Source organism: Lissotriton helveticus, chromosome 1_1, assembly GCF_964261635.1.
Source record: "Lissotriton helveticus chromosome 1_1, aLisHel1.1, whole genome shotgun sequence".
NCBI lineage: Eukaryota > Metazoa > Chordata > Amphibia > Caudata > Salamandridae > Lissotriton > Lissotriton helveticus.
Genome location: NC_136057.1, coordinates 1,728,143,686 through 1,728,165,449, shown reverse-complemented (window position 1 = coordinate 1,728,165,449; position 21,764 = coordinate 1,728,143,686). Strand labels below are relative to the sequence as shown.

Here is a 21,764-nt window from a genome sequence, read left to right as displayed (position 1 = left end):
ATAAAACAAAACAAAGGTTCCTGAAGGCGGCCGCTGAAGTTCAAGCATACAGCCATGGCAAATAAAATAAATCAAGAAGCGGGTCGCTATAGTTAAAGGGGACCAGTCACCATTACAAATAAAAATATAAAAGCAGGCAGCGTGCTGCTTTGTAGGCAAGCACACTGTGGGCGGAATAGGGGAAAATCATTAAAAAGAGATAGTGCTCACAGACTAAATAAAGCAGATGTGTAACAACGCAAGTAAAAAGTCCAGTCCTCATGTGAGGTTACAAATGCAGACAAGGCGGTACTAAGGAGGGACTACAAAGCCTATTCATGAATCAAAAGCAACGATTTAGAAAGGACAGCAAACTGGGCAACCTTGGAATTTTAAAAGGCAAATGTTAGGAGTAGGGGGTCTGAGCAATACAAAATCCGTATTCCCCCAAACGACGACGTATAGGATTAATGCAACGTTACGCCTTTCAATTACGTATGCCGAAGCGTTTATTTATTGGTTTATAAAGTTTTATATAGCGCGAACTTGGCTAAGATATCTGTACTGTCCACATTTCTGCGCACACGGCCGTAGCCGAAAGCGTTGTTCACATAACGGTTTCCCTTCACCAGGGAGGCCTTTGAGGGCCATCTGGACGCTCAGTTAAATGGCTTAACATGCCATCCTTTTGTCCTCAAAACACCGAAACTAACTACGCTAGGTATGCATGCTTTTGGCAAGGGAATGTCAAACACCGAGATCAGCCCAGACGGAAGCATCAGCTGGTGTGTCAAGCAAAAATGTCATGCATTTCCGGAAGAGGTTTGTGTGCGAGACTCGCGCTCTGGGATGCCTTAGGCGCACCCACTGCAACGTTTGTGGCCACAAGCTAGTGAGTAAGACTGCCACGTGTTACATTTGTTTACATTTCAGATGAGAGGCGGAATCGTATTGTTCTAAAGTGATATTATGTTGCAAGTTGTGAACAACCAAAGTATACAATAGACTATCGTCCCATAATTGTCCGAGTTACAGTCCCGGCTGGTATTTTGGTGACGTCAAAGTACCACGATGCACTAACAACTAGTCTACAGCCAAAATCACACGATCGAACAAAAAACAACCCCTCCCCAATGCACAACCAACAACTTCAGAACTACCACCCCCCACCTTTGCGACTACCACATGCGCGCGCCCACCAACACTGAAATAAAACACCCCAACAAACACTCCAGCTGTCTTTTGACCCCCACGACACACACACCACCACCAAAACAACACATCAAATCAGTTGAGCCTCCCCGAAAACACAGAGCAGTCACCAGTACGTGTTTACGCACTCTGCTCCACCCAGCCCCCGCAACGGGAGTGCCTCTCTGTCCTCCAAGGCACTGTTCCCCACGGGATGCACTCACCCGATGCTTCGCTTGCTGCCACCCGTTGCCGGCTGAGCTGGTCCCAGCACGGGACTTCGGTGCGAGACGGGCGTTGGCCGGGGCGTAGGCTCGTACTCCAGCGTGAGGGTGCGGCTCGCTGCCTCCTCTGCCGTTCCTGCTCTCAACGCCTCCGGCACATCGGCGAGCCTCCGAGACGGCCACGGGCGTGCGCATGCGTAAACTCACAACATGGCGGAGAAGAGGTCGCATAAACAGGGAGGAAGGACTAAAACGGGGCTTCATGGATTAGAGCCGAGGACCAAACACGAGCAACAGAGTGCGCTGGGATTAGGAAAGAGGATGAGCAGCAGCACGAAGGGCTTAGAGGAAGGACTAACGCAGCACGCACAGAAAGGATAAACAAGCCAACTTACTCGGAATCAGAGAAAGGATAAATAAAGCGTATCAACTGGAAAAGCAGAAAGGATAAACAACCAAGTCAACTGTAAAACTCAGTGTAGAAGAAGCATTTGACCCAGCAAACTTCTTACCGCTATACACTTTGAGTAACTGGCAGTTATTAAGTGTTACCTATGATTAGCAGAAGCAGAATTTTATTTTCACAAGCGGTTCTTCATTAACACTGCAATCAGGGCACAAGTCAGGTCCCGGGCCGGCCAGCCAATCACAGCGCGGCCCGGGAATGACGTCATGGGGGGTGTTCCGGGCCGGCAGCCAATGACAGCGCGGCCCAGGACAAAGGGGCGGGACTTAAAAAAAGCCCGAGAAACGCCCCCGAATAGCGTTTTCACGAGAAAGCGTGATTGACAGCCTCTGTCTCCCAATGGCTAGCCTCCATTTATGGAGCTAGCCAATGGGAGACAGAGGCGGAACCAAAGTCCATATGTAGGATCATGAGGTTTCGCCGTGGGCGGAGCAACTGCTACGCAGTTGCAACGCCCAGGGCGAAACCTAAAAACAGGATAGGGAGCAAACGTCTGATCCTAAAATCCCCAAAGGGATTGTCCCTAAATTTGAGGAAGGTGATGGCATCACCAAGTGGTTCACAGCCTTTGAGAGGGCTTGTGAAATAAGAGTAAAGAAACCTCTCTGGGGGGCACTCCTGTGGGAACTGTGTAAGAAAGTGAGTTTGTACCCTAAAAACTGTACTAAACCCTAAACCCAATTGGCATCTCTGGCCGCATGTCAGCCCCTAGTAAATGGTACCCTAGGTAACCAGGGCATTGGGACCAGAGAACCCCTAAGGGCTGCAGCACTTATTGTGCCACCCTTAGGGGCCCTGTACTCTGACACAAACACACACACTGCCTTTGCAGGCTGAGTGCCCTGGTGCAGAACTAAACAAAAAGTCGACATGGCACACATCCCTCAGTGCCATGACCACAAACCCACTGCCCTGGCATACATCAGCCACCCCTCTAGCTGGGTGCCCTATACCAGTGGTGTGGGCACAAGTGCATGAGCCGTGTCCCCTTACAGTACCGAGGGCCATTCCTGGGCACTGTAAGTGCAGTGATGCCATTAAGAGTATATGGTGCTGGGAGGTTGTCATTACGAACTCCACAGCACCATAATGGCTACACTGAAGATTGACAAGTTTGATATCAAACTTCTCAGCACATTAAACCCACACTGATGCCAGTGTGGGATTTGAGGTAAAATGCACTACAGAGGGCATCTTAGAGATGCCCCCTGAAACCTAACCTACAATCCACGTCTGGTCTGAGAGGCTGCCACACAGCAGACATGTTGCTGGACCCCTGGGTGGAGAGTCCTGGGCCTGCAACAATGCACATCCTGGGCAAGGTGCTAGGCCTTCTCCTCCAGGATGGGCAGGGGGAAGCTTCAAAGGCATACTGCCTTTGTGAGCTTCTCCAGACCACTTGCTGTACTCAGCAACTGGCCCACACCAGTTCTGACCCCCAATCTGGCGGGAAACCCTACGTGAGGAAAGGGGGTGTGCCAGCCTGTGCCAACTCCACCCCTCAGGTGGGAGAGGCGAGATGAAGCACAACTCCAGTCTCAGGCCATCTTGAGGATGGGGAGCCCTGCCCAATCAGAGTTAGGCTCCTGTCCCCCCTCCCACAGGAGAGGAGCAGGATAGGGGGTGTACTCACCCCCAGGACAGGGCCCTATTGGTCCCTGCCCTTTCCCTACCTGTAACACCCCATAATGTAGTATTTAGGGGCACCCTGAACCTTCCTTTCTCAGATCCCGAATTCCAAACAAAAAGATCAAGAATAAGACCTGCTGTGTAGCTGCTAACAAGAGGACACCACCAACTGACGGGGCCCAGCCCTACAGGCCTGTTGATACTTGAACCTGCTCCTGCAAAATCCCGGCATCTCCTGCAGACAGCAACCTCAAGAACCCCAGAGGACCTGCGTGCCTTGACCCTCTTAGAGACTGGGACTCCCACGAGCAGTGGCTCTGCTCAACCAGCAATACCCCTAGTGCCAGCCAGGAACCGCAAATCCAGCTCACTCTGCACCCGCCAAGCCCGGCCTGTGCCCAAGTGGACAAAGACTCTGAGGATGTCCTCAGGCGAATCTGATCTGGAATCCAGAGAAAGAGAGAGCGAAAGAGCGAAAGAGAGAGCGAAAGAGAGAGAGAGCGAAAGAGAGAGAAAGAGAGAAAGAGAGAAAGAGAGAGTAAGAGAGAGAAAGAGAAAGAGAAAGAGAGAAAGAGAGAGACACACACACACACACACACACACACACACACACTCAGTAGTCTGGCAAAAAGAGAAGGGTTACTGCAACAGGAACCCACTTTCCTACATGTGGTCCTATCCCAGGCCAATGATGAAGGCCAAGACCAACCTGTTGCTTTTATAAGCAGAAGGCTTCGTCCCAGGGAGCAGTGTTTGAGTGCCATTGAGAGGGAGCCCTTTGCCGTGGCTTGGTCCCTGAAGAAGGCGAGACCATACTTGTTAGATACTCACATGGCTAATGCAAATGAAAGGTGAAAATCCTAAACTGTTCAAGGAGTCCATCTCCCGACAGGGAATGGACTTCGTAGTGGAACACAGACCCGTACTGCTCATGCCAATGCAGATGAACTTTCCAGGTTCTTGCACTTAGAAAATGAAGACACTCTAGGGAAAGGTTAGTCTAATCCTCTTTCATTTGAGGGGTGTGAGAAAGTGTCCTCTTTCTACATGGTTGCCCCCACTTTTTGATGAATTTCTGATGTGCTTTGACTGTGTGTGCCATGGGGTCCTGCTAATCCGGTATCCAGGGCCTATGCTCTATCCCTAAAACTGCATTAAAGCCTAAACCCAATTGGTATCTCTGGCCACAGGTCAGCCCTTGGTAAATGGTACCACAGGTACTCAGGGCACTGGGACCAGAGAAGGCCTCTAAGGGCTGCGTGGTTTGGTGCAGAACACAGTGAAGTCTTGACATGGCACAGATCTGTGTGCCATGCCTACAACCCACTGCACTGGCATGCATCAGACACCCCTCTAGTTGGGTGCATTATACCAGTGGTGAGGGTACAGGTGCATGAGCCCTGTACCCCTACAGTGTCCAAGTCCATTCTTAGACATTATAAGTGCAGTGCCGCCATTAAGAGTATATGGTGCTGAGAGTTTGTCATTACGAACTTGCAAGAAAGTGGCTCTATATATACTGGACTAAAGTAAGGTACAATGTGTATAGAGTCCCCAATCTCCAGAGGTATAACAGAGGTTAAAGTCAGATCTGACCTTGCTCTCTAAAGTGGTAGCTTTGTCTAGCAGTAAGGCAGTATCAGAGGACATATGTAAAGCATCTGTTGTACACACTCAGTCAGCAAAAGGTTTCACACACTCATGAACTGAACCCTAGGCCAATTGTTTTTATATCAAAAGATATAGTTTTATTTTAGAACCAACAGGTATCAAAATATACTACTCAATATGAGTGACTTTAGGTAATTACTTTGCAGAAAGGCAATTGACTTGGCAAGTACAATAGTTACTGGGGTTGCAATAGGCAACACAATTCTAAACACAATTTAACATTGAGCTCAATGGGTTTTTCTACATAAATGCAGTTGATTACTTTCAGGATTACTTTTCTAACCACAGGACTGGATCCTGGATTCAGTCCCGGGACCTAAGCTGTAAACAGCTAAGTAAAAGCGTTTTGGTTACAGTTGTACTTTTTAAATAATATAAATGTATTTTCAAAGTTGATAAAACTTTTCAGAGAAAAACTAGCAATGTTAACCTATGGAAGGAAATTCAAGTCACAGGTAAAGTAGGAGCTCGTTACTTTTGTAATCCAGTACTGGACTCCTAGGTTCAGCACTGGGACCACTACCTAAGACAGGTAAGTATTTACGTTTCAGTAGTTATAATTTTTAAAGAATATTTGTAATTTGCAAAAATCGTCACTTAGAAGAAATTTCAGAGAAAAACAGTCAATGGTTTCCTATGGAAGAAACTGCAGGTAACTGGTAAGTACAGTTAGGATTACTTTTGTGGTTCAGTACGGAGCTAGAAAGTACAGCATTGGCTTCTCTCCTGATCCCAGGGGAGTATTTCAGAAATGGTTATTCAGCTGATTTTAGAGGAATATTTTAAAGTTTCAAAACTGCTATAAAAGCCTTTATGGAACGACTTAAATGGAGAATTCCTCCTAGAGCACCACCTTCACCGGTGTGGAATTTAAGGAATATGCTACTTGCCAGTATGCATCTGTTCTTGGCATGTAGGGCTGCTGATATTCATATCTGTGCATAGATCGCCGCCTAGTGTTGGGTCCGGATGATTGCACATTGTTGTCCTGGAAGAGTCTTCGAAGTGTCACGAGATAGGTGGCTCCTCCCTCGGACTACAGTGCGCATGGGCATCCTCTCCATCCTCAGATTGTTTTTCGCCATTGTGGCAGAGATGGAGTATAGTACAGTAAGAGATGTCCATGCAAAGAGTGAATGCTACAGCTGCAACAGGCACCGGGGAGGCGGGTGGGCGATATGAATATCAGCAGCCCTACATGCCAAGAACAGATGCATACTGGTAAGTAGCATATTCCGTTCGAGGCATGTGGGCTGCTGAAATCATATCTGTGCATAGAATGTATAGCAGTATCTCCCTTAGCGGTGGCCACCTATGTCAGCTGCAGCAGTCTGAAAAAGAGTTTTGAGAACAGCCTGTCCTACAGCAGCTTGCTGTTTGGAATGTACATCTACACAATAGTGTTTGGTAAATGTATGTATGGTTGACCATGTGGTTGCTCTACAAATATTAGGAAAGGAATATTTCCTAGGAAAGCCATGGATGCCCCTAGTTTGCGTGTAGAATGCGCCCTAGGGGGAACTGTTAAGGTGCGTTTTGCCTTTAAATAACGTATCAGAATGCACTTAACGATCCATCTGGCTATACCTGATTTTGAAATAGGGTTGTCTTTGTGTTGCGGTGCGAAAGCAACAAACAACTGTTTTGTCTTTCGAAATGCTTTAGTTCTATCTATATAGTTTAGCAGGGTTCTTTTGACATCTAGAGTATGCAAGGCCCTTTCAGCTACTGTCTGTGGATTTTGAAAGAAGACTGGCAGTTCTATTGTTTGATTTATATGAAAATGGGATACCACTTTTGGCATGAATTTAGGGTTTGTTCTGAGAACTACTCTATTTGCATGTACTTGGATGAATGGTTCTTGAATAGTTAGGGCTTGCAGCTCGCTAACTCTTCTAAGGGAAGTAATGGCAATAAGGAAAGCCACCTTCCAAGTAAGAAATTGTAGTTCGCATGTGTAGTGGTTCAAAAGGTGGTCCCATAAGTCTGGTTAGAACGATGTTTAGATTCCAGACTGGTGAAGGTGGGTGTTTTGGGGGAATTACTCGTTTCAGTCCCTCCATAAATGCTTTAATTGCTGGAACTCTGAACAGTGAAAGGTGTTGCCTGTTCTGGAGGTATGCTGCTAACGCGGCTAAATGTATCCTGATGGATGAGTAGGCTAAATTGCAACGTTGTAGGTGCAAGAGATAGCAAATGATGTTTTGTGTAGAAGCGTCCAATGGGTTTATATCGTTACTGCAGTAAATAACGAAACGTTTCCACTTAGCTGCATAACACGCCCTGGTAGTGGGTTTTCTTGCCTCTTTGATAATATTCATGCAGTCTGGAGGCAAGTTCAGGTATCCAAACTCTAGGATTTCAGGAGCCAGATCGCCAGGTTTAGCTGTTGTGGGTCTGGGTGTTGGATTTCGCCATGGCTCTGAGTTAGAAGACTGGGTGTGAGTCGCAGTCTTTGATGAGGCACCACTGACAGTTCTAGGAACGTTGTGTACCATGGTTGCCTCCCCCATGTGGGAGCAATTAGGATTAGCGTCAGAGAATGTTGGCGCATTTTGCGTGCCACTAGCGGTATTAATGGAACTGGGGGGAAAGCGTACGCAAATTTGCCTGTTTTCGCTTGTGGCAAACAGGTCTATCTCCGGTTGTCCCAACTGCCGGAAAAATGGTTGGAGCACATTGGGGTGAATCTCCCATTCGTGCATCTGTTGACTGTGCCTGCTGAGTAGGTCGGCTATTTGATTGTCCTTGCCTGGGAGGTGTTCCGCCATGAGGAACATGTTCCTTTGAATGGCCCATTTCCACACACTTTGAGCTAGATGCGATAGCTGTGGGGAATGTGTTCCCCACCTGTTTCTGAATGTAATACATAGCTGTCATGTTGTCCGTCCGGATCAACACAGTCTTGTTGCAGAAGTGTTTTTTGAACGCTTTTAGTGCTATAAAGATCACCACCAGCTCTAGTAGATTGATGTGCATTTTCTGTTGTATTGTCCATAGACCCTGGACTGTGTAATGCAGGACATGGGCTCCCCCCATCCTAGCATGGATGCGTCCGCCGTCATTACGATTTGTGAGATAGGCTCCTGGAACAGTCGTCCTTTGCAAAGGTTTTGTGGATTCTACCAATGCAGAGAGCTGTATGCCCGACTGGTCACCAACACTAGATCCTTTAATTGTCCCTGAGCCTGGTTCCACTGCTGTGATAGGCACTCCTGTAGCAGACGCATGTGTAGTCTGGCATGAGGGAATATGCATGAGGCCATCATGCCTATTAGTTGCACTAACACTCGAGCCTGTAATGAGTGTTGTGGTTTGAACCTTTGGATTAACTTTTGAATTCCGTTGATCCGTGCTGCGTTTGGGTATGCCTTTGCTGCTAGTGTGTCTATTGTTGCTCCCAGGTACTGTTGGACGTGGGAGGGTTGTAGGTGTGACTTTGGGTAGTTTAGCGAGAAACCTAGACTGTGCAGGAGATGAATGGTTATTGACATGTGGCTGGCACATTGCTGGGCCGATGGTGCTTGTATTAGCCAATCGTCCAGATAAGGGTACACATGAATGTGTTGTCTCCTGAGATGTGCCGCCACTGTTGCTAGGCATTTGGTGAACATCCGTGGAGCTGTTGTTACTCCGAATGGTAGGACTTTGAACTGGTAGTGCTGTCCTTGAATAGTAAACCTCAGATACTTTCTGTGAGCAGGGTGTATTGGTATATGAAAGTATGCGTCTTTGAGGTCTAGAGTTGCTAGGAAGACTCCCTGGCGCAGCAGTGGTAAGACTTGTTGCAGAGTGAGCATGTGAAAATGCTCCGAAAAAATGTACAGGTTGAGGGGCCTGAGGTCCAATATTGGTCTGAGAGAACTGTCTTTTTTTGGAATGAGGAAGTATAGTGAGTATACTATGGCCCCTTTTTGCAGCATACTGATGACCTCCTGCTGCAGTAATGTTATATGTTCCTGTGACATTGGAGGGTGGTATGTTGGGTGGTGTTGATGTGAGTTCTTTGGATAATTTGCCTGACCCACTTGTCTGTAGTGATGTTTAACCAGACTGGCAGGAACTGTTGTAGTCTTCCCCCGACCGCTGTTATATGGTCTGGGGGTAGTGCCAAGGAGTCACTGTTTGGTGTTAGTGGAGGATCTATTGGCATTGCCTCCACGACCTCTGCCCTTGTTATTATTTCCTCTGTATCCACCCCTGTTTGTGTTCTTAAGTATGTGGATTGCGTATTACTTTTGTACGTGGAGGGTTGTTCCGATTTGTTACCTCTCGCTGCTCCTCTATATCTTGATCGACGAAAGGAGCCTCTGTGTTGTTGGTACTGCAGAGCTCCCATGGACTTTGCAGTCTCAGTATCCTTTTTCATTTTGTCCAGAATTGAGTCGACTGCTGGACCAAACAAAAAATCAGGATTGATAGGCTGGTTAAGAATTGTGGCCTGTACCTCATTCTTAAATCCAGAGATGCGAAGCCATGCGTGCCTCCTAAGCAGTGCGCTTGTGTTGATAGATCTTGCAGCTGTATCTGCTGTGTCTAGAGCACACTTAATGGAGGCATTGGTGATGATCTTTACCTCCTGTATAAGTTCATCTGCTTGCTCTTTGAAAGGCTCAGGTAAGTGTTGGAGAAGTCCTTCTAAACTGTCAGTGCGCCCTGTCGTATCTGGCCAGCAAGGCCTGAGTATTGGCTATTCTCCATGAGTTTGCTGCTTGGGCTGCTACTCTCTTGCCTGATGCTTCTAAAATTTTTGACTCCTTGTCAGGAGGAGGAGCCTCTCCAGTAGTTTGTGAATTAGCACGCTTTCGTGCGTTGGATACCACTAATGAGTCTAAAGGCAGTTGTTCCCTGATGTAAGTAGGGTCTACTGGTGCAGCCCTATACTTCTTCTCTATTCTAGGGTTATTGACACGTGCCCTAGCAGTGTCTTTGAAAATGTCGTTTGCGTGCTTTAGGACGCCCTTTAACATGGGGAGTGTTTTGACACTTCTTTCTGATGTTGCCAGCGTATCAAATAGAAAATCTTCTATAGCATCTGAGTGCATGTCTACATTATGGTAGAGTGCTGCTCTATCTATTAAAGAATTAAAAGCCACTGTGTCTTCTGTGGGTGATGGCTTAGCTGGGTATACAGTTGGGTCTGTAATGGGTAGAGCACCCTCATTGTCTGGCTCACCCCCCCCCCCCCCCCCCCCCGATGGCTGTGAATTGGGGTCTACATATGGGTTTTGTGGATATCCAAAACCCACATCTGCGTCCTGATCTTCAACTGGGTTGTAGTCAGAGCGTGCAGGCGAGTATGGTGCATATGGAGTAGCAGGCATAGCTATAGAGAGAGGTTGGAAAAGAATAGGAGAGGTTGCACAGTCTCTTCTTTTTGAGTGGAATTCTAGAAAAGTCTTCAGCAGGCACTGGTCTTTTCTACTGGTCTTTTCTTTTTTGTATAAACAGTCACTTTCCCAGTATTTGGGTCAATATATAGCTTTGACTGATCTTCTGTGGAGGGGTCTAGATGGATGATCTCTTCCACAGTCTTTTGCCTTGGCGCCGTAGTTTTAGGTTTGACTTTTTTCTGTTCGATGCCTTTAATGGGTTCGACCGCTTTTGGTGTCTGGATCGGTTTCTGAGGCTTTCCGACAGGTTTTGTCGGTCCGACGTGTTTTACAGGTTGCACCACTTTCTTCGGACCGATCGGTTTCGCCGGTTTGGCAACTGTTTCCGGCTGTAGAGGTGTCCTCGGAGCCTGCGGCTTTGGCGCGATGCCCTTCTTCGGATCGATGGGCTTCGGCTCGACCGCTTTCGGTTGGTTTACCTTGGGTTTCGCTTTCGGTTCTACGCCCGCCTTGGGCGTAGCCCTCTTGCCTTCGTCCACCGGCTTCTTTACTTTTTCGGCCGTCGAATTCGATTTAGTCGATTCGACGGCCTTTGGCTTCGAAGGTTTATATGGAACGGTGGCCTTGGGCTCTGCGCCCTTTGGGTTCATCACCTTCGGTTCGACGACGTTCAGTCCGAAGACTGTCATGTCGATGAGTTTCGGTTTCGATTGAACAGGCCTCAGATTACGTGTCTCGGGAAGGCTCTTTTTGTATGTTCTTAGCCGGGCGGTATGGCGGGGCTATAGAACCAGTATTTAGATCTTGGCTAAGGCCTGTTGGCGATGCCTCGACCTGAGTCTCTGATATTGGTGTAGTGTCTGTATGGGGCGGTGTACCCACGGTTCGCCCCCCGTTGTCATCGGAGTCGTCTTCGACAGCTACAATGTCTTGATCGTATTCTTCGGCATCGACGATCTGTTCTTCCTCGTCGATATAATATTCAGAGTCGTGCTCGGAGTATTGATCTTCCTCTTGATCCGAGTCTTCGGCGTGAACTAGTTCTTCCTCATCGTCGAAGATATTCTCGAGCTCCGGCGCCGACCTCTGCATTTCTTGCCTTGCCGCCCGCCGATTCCGGATCGTCTTTTTGGAACGGAACTGGGCACAAGCTAGGCAATTATCTTCATTATGATCTGGAGACAAACATTTGTTGCACACAGGAGGCTTATCTGTGTGCGGTAACTTTGAGTTGCACTGCGGGCAATATTTGAATGGACTTCGTTCCATCGACCGTCGGTCCACGTGGCGTCGAGAAGGCCCAACGGCCCGATTTGACGACCGGAGCGCAATCAAATGTTGAAAAAAACCTGTCAGTACCGATCGAAAACAATACCGACGAATCCGAAGGCCTTTTGGAAAAGTTTTATTTCGATTCCGAACTAGGAGTTCTGGAAGTACATCCGAACCCAATGGCGGAAAAAAATACAATCTGAGGATGGAGAGGATGCCCATGCGCACTGTAGTCCGAGGGAGGAGCCACCTATCTCAAGATACTTCGAAGACTCTTCCAGGACAACAATGTGCAATCATCCGGATCCAACACTAGGCGGTGATCTATGCACAGATATGAATTCAGCAGCCCACATGCCTCGAAACACATTGTTCTAACACAGCTAATGGGACCTCCCTTCGAACCTTCACATAAATGTGAACTACAATTCTTAACACGGAAGGTTGCGTTCTAGTAGCTATTACTTCTCTACGGAGAGTTAGTGAACTACAAGCACTAACCATTCAATAACCTTTCCTGCAAATGCATCATAATAAGGTCGTTCTCCGTACTAATCCTAAATTCCTTCCTAAAGTCATTTCTTCATTCCACTTCAATCAATCTGTGGAACTGCCCGTTTTTTTCTCGCAGCCACAAACAGTCGCAGAAAGAGCTCTTCATACCTTAGATGTCAAAAGAGCATTGCTATACTACATTGAAAGAACACAACACTTTCGTAAGACCAAACAACTTTGTGTCTCTCGCCACCACATAAAGGCAACCCTGTATCAAAATCTGGGTTAGCCAGATGGATTGTCAAATGTATACAAATTTGCTACCAGAAAGTTAAACGTACATTATCTGTTCCTCCTAAAGCCCACTCTACAAGAAAAATAGGGGCTTCAATGGCATTCTTAGGGAACATTCCCTTAGATGACATCTGCAAGGCAGCTACAAGGTCTACACCGCACACATTCACAAAACACTATTGTGTAGATGTGCAAACTAAACAAGCTACTGTGGGCCAGGCTGTACTCAAAACACTATTTCAAACTACTGCAACACATACTGGCGGTCGCCGCTAAGAGGGGGTACTGCTATATAATCTATGCAACAGTGTATAATCTGCAGCTCATATGCCTCGAACGGAAAATGCTACTTAACAGTATGCATCTGTTCTTGGCATGTAGAGCGGCAGAGTTACACACCCCCACCAGCCTCCCCGGCTACCTTATGTGTTTCAGTATTATCTTAATTAGATACAGCTTACATGGACATCCTTCCTTTTCTTGCAAAGCTCCATCATTTCCCTAATGGTGAAAAACAATCGGAGGATGGAGCCGATGCCCAGGCGCAATGTGATCCAAAGGAGGAGTCACCTATCTCGTGACTTCCAAAGAACTTTTCAGGACAAAAACAAGTGCAAACATCCGGGCCCACCACTAGATGGCGATCTATGCAACAGTGTGTAACTCTGCAGCTCCTCGTGTCAAGAACAGATGCATACTGGCAGGTAGTATTTTCCTTTGCTCTATAGGATAACATTGACTGTTTTGCTGTGAAAAGTTTCCAAGTGTGGAGTTTGAAAATCTAAAGAAATTCTTTAAAATGGTACTGTTTAACAAAAAAGATTTCTTACCCGTTTACAGGAAATATCCCAGGGTAGTATCCAGGTATACTACTCTGTCTAAGAAAAGTAATCTCAAAAGTAACTTACCTGTAATCTTACTGAAAATCCCATTCAAAGTATACATACTGTATTCTGAAAAACATTGTATTATCAGTAACACTACTGTAATCAAATCAAAGTACATTTACAGTTGCAATCCAAACTGTTTTCCAATCTGTATTTTAACTACAAAGTACTCATCACTTAGCTGTGACAGGTTTGCTAGGGTCTAGGAAATAAAATAACTAGAAGAATATTTGATAGAAAAACAATTAGTCTGAAGTTTAGTCTTTGAGTGTGTGAATTCATTTGCTGACTGTGTACAACAAATGCTTAACACTGTCCTCTGATACTGCCTTACTGCTCGACCACACTACCACAAATAGAGAGTGAGGTGCTATCCAACTATACCTCTGCCTACCTTTGGTGTTCCACTGGACTATGCACACTATACCTCACTTTGGTATAGTATTTACAGAGCCAGCTTACTACACCCCCCCCATCATCCCCCCAAAAAAGAAAACTAAAATAACTTGCTGGCTAATGTATAGGATGGCCAAATAGTACCAGAACAAGAGAATGGCTGATTATTACACCAAAATGTGCTGAAATAGTTCAAAATAAATGAAACGTTTGCCAATGTTCAGCAAAACTAATGCTCTGCTGGCTGAGTCCAGTTCCATAAGAGAATATACAAACATCTGACTGACATTTAGACAAAACAAAATTGACAAAAATCAAAACTTCAGAACCACCAAATAAGATGCATTAATACTGGCTGTAAAAATAAAGGGTTCTTATTTACTCACCCAGTGGTTTGATATGTGAAGTAGCTTTTAGGGCAATTCTAGATGGACCCCATGCAGACCACAGTTACGAACCTAGGTTTCAGTTGAACACTAGATATTTGTAGACACCCAGAGCTCACACAGAGTATGTTGATGAACTGAGAAGGCCAAGACGTGCTCTTACCTTGTGGGCGATTGCTTGTCAGAGTCTGAGCTCAGTGAGCGGGCAGCGGGGGAGGTAGTGCTGCGCTTAACCCATGCATTTTCCTTGGGCGGCGGGGCCGGCATCACCTTTAGGGGAAGGGGGGACTCTGCTTTTGGACCTTTGGAGCTGGGAGAGGTTGATTCCTCATCTTTATTAAAAACGTCATTTTCCACAGACTTGTCGCTTTCCCTCCTTCGTGTGCCTGAAGGGGAAAAAATCCACAATAAATGTCCTCATCCAAGTACAGTAGGTGGTAGTTGTGAGGTGGAGAGAGGGGGGTGGCGGAGTGAACGAAGCCTGGATGGGATTTTCTCTGTGAATTATCACGTTACAATTATACCAAGTTTGTGCACTGGGTAGAACAGCATTGGCAAAGCCAGCAGGTTACATCTTTTGGCTTTGCCAAGGCAGACCATTTGAGTCATCACACATGCACCATGAAGCTAAAACAGGCCCACCGTGATGGCGTGAGCATGCTTCGCCACAAAGAATCACGAGACACCCACCATTTTGCTTTGTTTGATTTATCACTCCAAGCTGGTGGATGCAGTAAATTAAAAGAAATAAAATGTGCGGGACAGCACATTTGCAGAGAAGAGGCCCTCTTAAAAAGTTTAACTAATGGGACTCCGAGGGGAGGGATGTTTGTTTAAAGAAAAAAAGAAAAAAAAACAGCAGGAAAGGGAGAGAGGGGTCAAGCAATACATAGCTGCCAAGGTTTCAGAATGCTTAGATGTGACATTTTCATAATTTCAGTTAAATTAGGAGTGACATTCAACGTCTATGAAGGACACTTTCTCGCAAGCAAAAATTCAAGTAATGAAGACTAGGGAAACCTATAAATAACTGAAATGATAAACATTTGAGCAACAAGAAATAAAACACCGTCCCCTGGCCTCACCCTCACATCTTCCAAGCTCAATTATCATGATTCTAGAGAAAAGTCAAATAATGCCAGTGCGCATTTTAATTGGCCGTTACACAATTTCAAACGAAACTTCAAATTTAACAAGAAAATATGTACAAAAATAAATGAGTAGAGTTGATACACACATGGCATGCATGAGACCACTGTCCAGGTATATAAATGACGGAAATAGAAAAATGAAAATACAGATTCAGAGTCCACATTCAGAGTCCAATTTTTTTTTTATTTCAAGTCATTTTTATTGAGTAATAACAAAGAAACAAAGACAAATAGAAGATATATAAAATCATACACTAAGGCACAACCTAAGTAATAATATTAATGATAATAATAATAATAACCATATTACACTAATAGTTTGCTCAAGAGCCAGGCAGGACATTCGCATCAAGTCGCAGTAATATACAGGTGGTCACAAAGTATGTTTCCCATGAGTGTAGACAACAGGTACAATGCAATAGAAAATATACAAGGCTTTACAGGTTGAGGCGTATCTGGGAGTTCACGGGGGGACGTATGAGAAGGATGAGGTGTCAAGGGATTTCCACAATTTCCTGTGTGATTTACGCCAGGGAGATGTATGGAGTGACTCGTTGTCTGCTCCCCTTAAGAAGGCTAGCCATTCCTGCCACGTTCTAAAAGAGACCTCATTGGCGTTTTTCCATTTACTCAGTATAACTTTACATGCTATGGTGAGCATGAGATCTATTAAGTAGCGATCATGTATATCTTTGATCTTGGAATCCAAGACCCCTAGTATAATATAAGAAAATTCCTTTGGAGGAAAGAAGTTAAAATGTTTGTTTATGCATTTGTTCGCTTTATCCCAGTATGGTTGTAAGGTAGGGCAATAGAAGATCATGTGGGCGAAGGTGCCAATATGAGATTTGCAATTCCAGCATGTAGGGCGGTCACTGAGTTGAAGTTTACCATTTTTTTCAGGTGTCCAATATGTCCTATTTATTAACATGAGTTTGGTTTGTGATAGTACAGGAGATATTTTATTCGAGAATGGGGTCAGATGAATTTCCCCCCAGTCAAATGGGATTTTACTGGAGTGGAGTTCAGATTCCCACTTTGCTTCACATTTCCTGTGGGATTTACGGGAATTGGGGGAGAGAAGTTTATAAATTGTAGAAACGGTGTGCCCAGACTTTACTAGCTGTGACATCTTGGAGACTATCGAAGGGTCGGAGGGTTTAATGGAGCGCATCGAGAGGAGAGATTTTAGTTTTATGAATTTATAAAAATCTAACGGTTGAAGCCCGTGACGAGCCTGAAGGTCAGAAAAAGGCAGTGGTAGTGTACCTCTAAAGAGATTTTTGACTTGATTTATTCCGCTTTTAGACCAATTATCCCAATGTAGTGTCTTCCCATCTATCTTTAGACTCTGGTTGTGCCATTGGGAGGTCAAGTTGGATTTATTGATTCTGATAACGGAGAACTGTTCCATTCGCAATAGGGCTCTTAGTATTAAGCAAGATGTATTTTGAGTGAGGTAACGTGGAAACGTCTGCTGTTAGGAGCGCGGATAGAGGCATATCGTTGACGATTGACCTTTCTATGTCCATCCAGACTGGGGTGTAGTCCGTTAGAGGGATTAGCCAGTTAGACCCTTGTTTGCAGAGATACGCCGTTTGGTAGTTCCTAAAGTTCGGGAGGCCCAGAACGCCTTTTCCTTTGGATAATTGGAGTTTATTCAATGATATTCTGGGCTTTTTACCTTGCCAGAGGAAAGTATTAAAAAAGTTTATAGATCCTTTTCAGGAAGTCGTTTGATATTACCACTGGCAGCATACTGGCTAGATAGTTAACAAGGGGGGTAATCATCATTTTCAATGTCTCAGCTCTACCCCCACCAGGACAAAAACTTTGGGGACCAGCCATCAAGCAATGTGGATATTTTCTTGTAGAGGGAATTCTCGTTGGTATTTAAGGTGATGACCAGATCTTTGTCAAATTCCAGGCCCAGGTATTTGAAGCATTTAGGTTGCCAAAGCAGACCTGAGTCGCCAATAATTTCTTTATCACCAAGGTTATTCAATAGTTTTACCTCTGTCTAGTCCTTATTTAATTTGTAACCTGACACTGTGGCAAAGTCTTCTATTGACGACATTAGAGCCGGGAGGGCAGTTTCCGCGTTTTCAGAAACCACTAGTATGTCGTAAGCGCTTATTTTGACCATGCAATTATCGAAACCTATCCCTGATATCTGTTGGTTATTTCTAAGATGGTAGAGGAAGGGTTCGATTGCTAGTAGAAATAGAGAAGGGGAAAGAGGACAGCCTTGTCTAGTACCTTGTTCTAATTTGAAGGCGGACGAGAGGCAGCCTCCCGCTCTTACTTTGGCTGAGGAGTTTGAATAAAGTGCCATTACCATACACGTAAAGTTCTCCCCCAAGTTGAATTTATCCAATGCTGCTTTCAAATAGGTCCAGTCTACTTTATCGAAAGCCTTTTCAGCGTCTACAGTAATAGCATCTGTTGGGAAGTCATGGGCTAGAATTCGTGTATTGTCACTAGATAGTCTGTTTTTTTAGAAAGCCGACTTGTGAGGGGTGGATACGTTTGGATAACATGTTTAAGTCGTTTGGCGAGGATCATAGCATAGATTTTGCAGTCTAAATTGATTAGAGATATCGGTCTGTAATTTTTTGGGAGGGGTGGGTCTTTTCCCTCTTTGGGGATTACTGCTATAATGGCCTCTGCTGATGTTCCATTGACGTGGCCGGATTTACTAAATTCATCGTATAAGCTTAGTAATGGGAGAGTTAATGCCGAGGAGAAGCATTTGTAAAACTTAGCATTAAACCAGCCTGGACCCGGGGCTTTCCCAATTTTAAGGGGCTTAATCGAGTTTTCGATTTCTGAAGTTGTGATCGGGGTATTAATTACGTTTTTTTCTTGTTGTGATAGAGCGGGAAGCCTGCATTCGTCTAGGTAGTCATGAGTTTCAGTGCAGTCTAGGTTCTGGTTCTTGCTATATAGAGTGCTATAGAATTCCTTAAAGATGTCTGCAATTTTTTCAGGATCAGAGTGAGCTAGGCCTGTCTGGTCTGTTAAGTTCTTGATCATGTTCGGCTGTAGTTTTAACTTTAAATACGAAGAAAGGCTTTTCCCTGCTTTGTTGGACTCGCATAATTTGGTGCTTTTTTGTTTGCTTAACCAAACCCCTGCTCTATCACTATCTTGTTATATTCGTACTTTTTTTTTTTTTTTTTAACTATTTCATTTAGTACTGAGGTATCCCTCGATATTATATGTTTCTCCTCTAGCGCAGCAATTTCTCGTTCCAGTCTTTCAAGAGTGCTATTGGAGTCCCTATTCATCGCTGTTCTAATTTTTATGATCTCTCCTCTAATAGTGGTCTTTAGAGCCTCCCATCGTATAAGGTCAGATGTATCACCCGATTTGTTAATCCTAAATTAATCTTTTATTGTGCATTCAATTGCTTGTCTGTGGGATTCTTTTTCTAATACCTCATTATTAATCCTCCATAGATTTTGTCTTTTGGCAGGCTTTAGCTCAGATAAGGATAAAGTGATACATGAAATCACTCTCGGTTCAATTGAGATTTCTTCAATTCTGGTAATAGCATTCCCGGAAATAAATGGGTAGTAAATGCGTGAGTAGGAATTATGTACTGTTGAGTAAAAAGTGAAGCCCCTTTATGTAGGATTTTGTACCCTCCAAGTATCTATCAAATTGAAATGTGTGCAGAGGTTAATAAAGGCTTCGTGAGAGTTGTTGGGGCGAAAAGGGCAGCTGGAGTCCCTGTCTAGTGTTGGGTACAGGAGTAGATTGAAATCACCCGCTACTATGAAGTCAGGTTCGTCTTGGTTTGAGGCATAGATGTTAGTGACCTAAAATTCTGTGTTGTCCTTTGACATTTTTGTTGAAATCCATTTCCCACTCGTGTCGGATGTGCTAGACAATAGGTCAACGTTAAATGTATTTGCCACTAAGGTCAGTACACCATTTTTTCCCCTAAAGCGTCCGAACCGGCAACATCGCTGTACTATTTGCTTCTATGTGAATTAAATTGTTTTGAGTCGATCTTCGTCTCCTGAAGTAAAATAATATCCCCTTTTTGTTTGTGAAGATAATCAAGTATCTTCTTCTGTTTTACTGGGTGGTTTATGCCCTTAACATTCAGTGAGACTATCTTGAGACTATGTGCCAAGGCACCTGTAGGAGTGAGCGGAGTCATAAGTGCGTTATATTCATTGTGTGTGTGTCGCTGGTCTTTTGAAGATCCTTAAATGACTGCCTATGTAAATAATTAGAGATTGTAGACCCATGTTGTGTGTGCCACTAAGGTAAAGTACAGAGTTGTGTAAAGTTTGTTTACTGTTTGTACCTTATGATTACACCTTTGTGCAACTTGATATGATGGGAGGCAAGCCTAGGGTGCAAGCAGAAAGATGACACTACTGGTACATATTCTTCATTCACACCACTTCAAAGTGTAACAGTCACATATGAGATTACTATTTTAGGCATTATCTTTAGGACAGCAAACAAGGTACCTGTATAAAAAATAAACATCAGAGCATACATCACATATATAGATTCTCACTCACTTTGCTACCCCCCATTCTGTGTATGGAATGCCCTGCAGGACTCGCTGTAGAAAACTTCATTTAGAAAGGGAAGCCTGGCACTTGAGCAAAGAAAACAATAATACGCAACATGAATAAGATAGCAAACAATGAGAAATAAAGTAAGAAAAACAAGAACCAAAACCCTATCCCTACCCACCCTCACCCCACCCTGAAAGTATGTAGCAGGCATGGTGACTGGGGAAGATGGCTCCCCTCCCATGGTAGTCGACCAGAATATGCTGGACACATGGGACCATAGCGTGGCTTAAGAGTAACGAACTTGAACATTTAGTAACTAAAACTGGAAGCTGAGTGCTGATAGAAATTAGATCGTTGTGTGTGACATTGTATTGCATAATGTGCCGTAGTGTATGTATGCACAAGTTACTTACCTTCGGTAACAATATATCTGTAAGAAACAGTAGTTAGTATTAGATTCCTTACCTTAGAATATCCCTAGGTGTCAGACTGGATCCGGAAACTTTTGCGTAGCAGTAACCCTGCGAGTCAGTAGGCGTCTGTGGCTCCGGGTCCGTCATCGGCATTACGTCGCCGGAGTACTTAGACGCCGCCCTCGCACGCTGACGTCAGTTCTAATACATAGCTTTTCCGTGCCAGAAACGCAGAGCCATGATAAAAAGCCCTGAAAGGGGATGACCTTAACCCTAGATATCGGTTCGCAGAACGGGGAGGATGGGTGGGGCGGTAAGGAATCTAATACTAACTACTGTTTCTTACAGATATATCGTTACCGAAAGGTAAGTAACTTGTGCATCTGAAAGAAACAGGCTAGTATTAGATACCCCAGCAATACCAGCCCCGGTAGTGGGTCTGTGAACCAATGGTCACACCAGAAAGTCCTGGAGAATGGAACGGCCGAAAAAGCCATCTCTCCGGACTTGGCTGTCCAGGCAGTAGTGTCTTGCAAACGTGTGCAGCGAGGCCCACGTCGCTGCCTGACAGATGTCCTGCAAAGGGACTCCCTGACCCAGGGCAGTAGTAGCCTCCGTGGCCCGAGTGGAATAGGCCCTCAGCCCAACAGGAGGCTCCTTTTTAGCCAAAGAGTAGCATACCTTGATGCACAACACGACCCACCAAGAGATGGTTCGCTTGTGCACCACCCGACCTTTCTTAGCCCCCACGTAACCAACAAAGAGTTGGTCATCCATCCGGAACGGGAGTGTGCGATCCAAGTAGAATGAGAGCGCACGTTTTGGGTCCAGACGGTGGAGCCTCTCTTCCTCTTTAGAGGGATGCGGAGGCGGAAAGAAGGTGGGCAAGGTGATGAACTGCCCGATGTGGAAGGCTGTGACTACCTTGGGCAGGAAAGAGGGTCTTGTCTGCAACACAACCTTGTCCGGATGGACAGAAAGGAAAGGAGGCTTGGAGGAAAGAGCCTGGAGCTCACTCATTCTCCTGGCAGTGAACCAGTTTTTCAAGAAGGTGATGCATGATCCAGAGGAGCTTCTTCCCCTTCCGGTATTCCTAAAATTCTTAGATTCCCTCTCCTGTTCCTATCTTCGAGCCCTGACAGCCATTTTTGTTAGAAAGTCGGTGGTGATTGTCAGATTTTTGATGGATTTACATACCTTATTTTCTGTGTCCTCTAGTTGGCTAATTCTGCTCAGTTTCAGATAATCTGACGTTAGTGTCTCTAATGTCCTGCCTGATTGCGGCGCTTTCTTCTTTCGTTGACTTTGCGAGATCATGAACCTCTGCCCGTTTGCTTAATATGGTGTCCATTGTAGCGTTAACGTTGCGTTTACCTTTTGTAGGTGAATCGGGACTTGGAGGCTCAGCTTTGAGTCTCTTGAGGGTCTTGACT

General features: G+C 45.2%; 1 protein-coding gene across 2 annotated transcripts in view; it reads right to left on the bottom strand.

Moving 5' to 3' along the window:
- EIF4B (eukaryotic translation initiation factor 4B) overlaps positions 1-21,764 on the bottom strand; it is a 521,766-nt gene that overhangs the window by 84,020 nt on the left and 415,982 nt on the right. For both annotated transcript variants that reach the window (XM_078689169.1, XM_078689170.1), the window contains exon 11: positions 14,387-14,609. In XM_078689169.1, the coding sequence (XP_078545295.1) occupies positions 14,387-14,609 (223 nt within the window). The remainder of the gene's footprint in view (positions 1-14,386; positions 14,610-21,764) is intronic.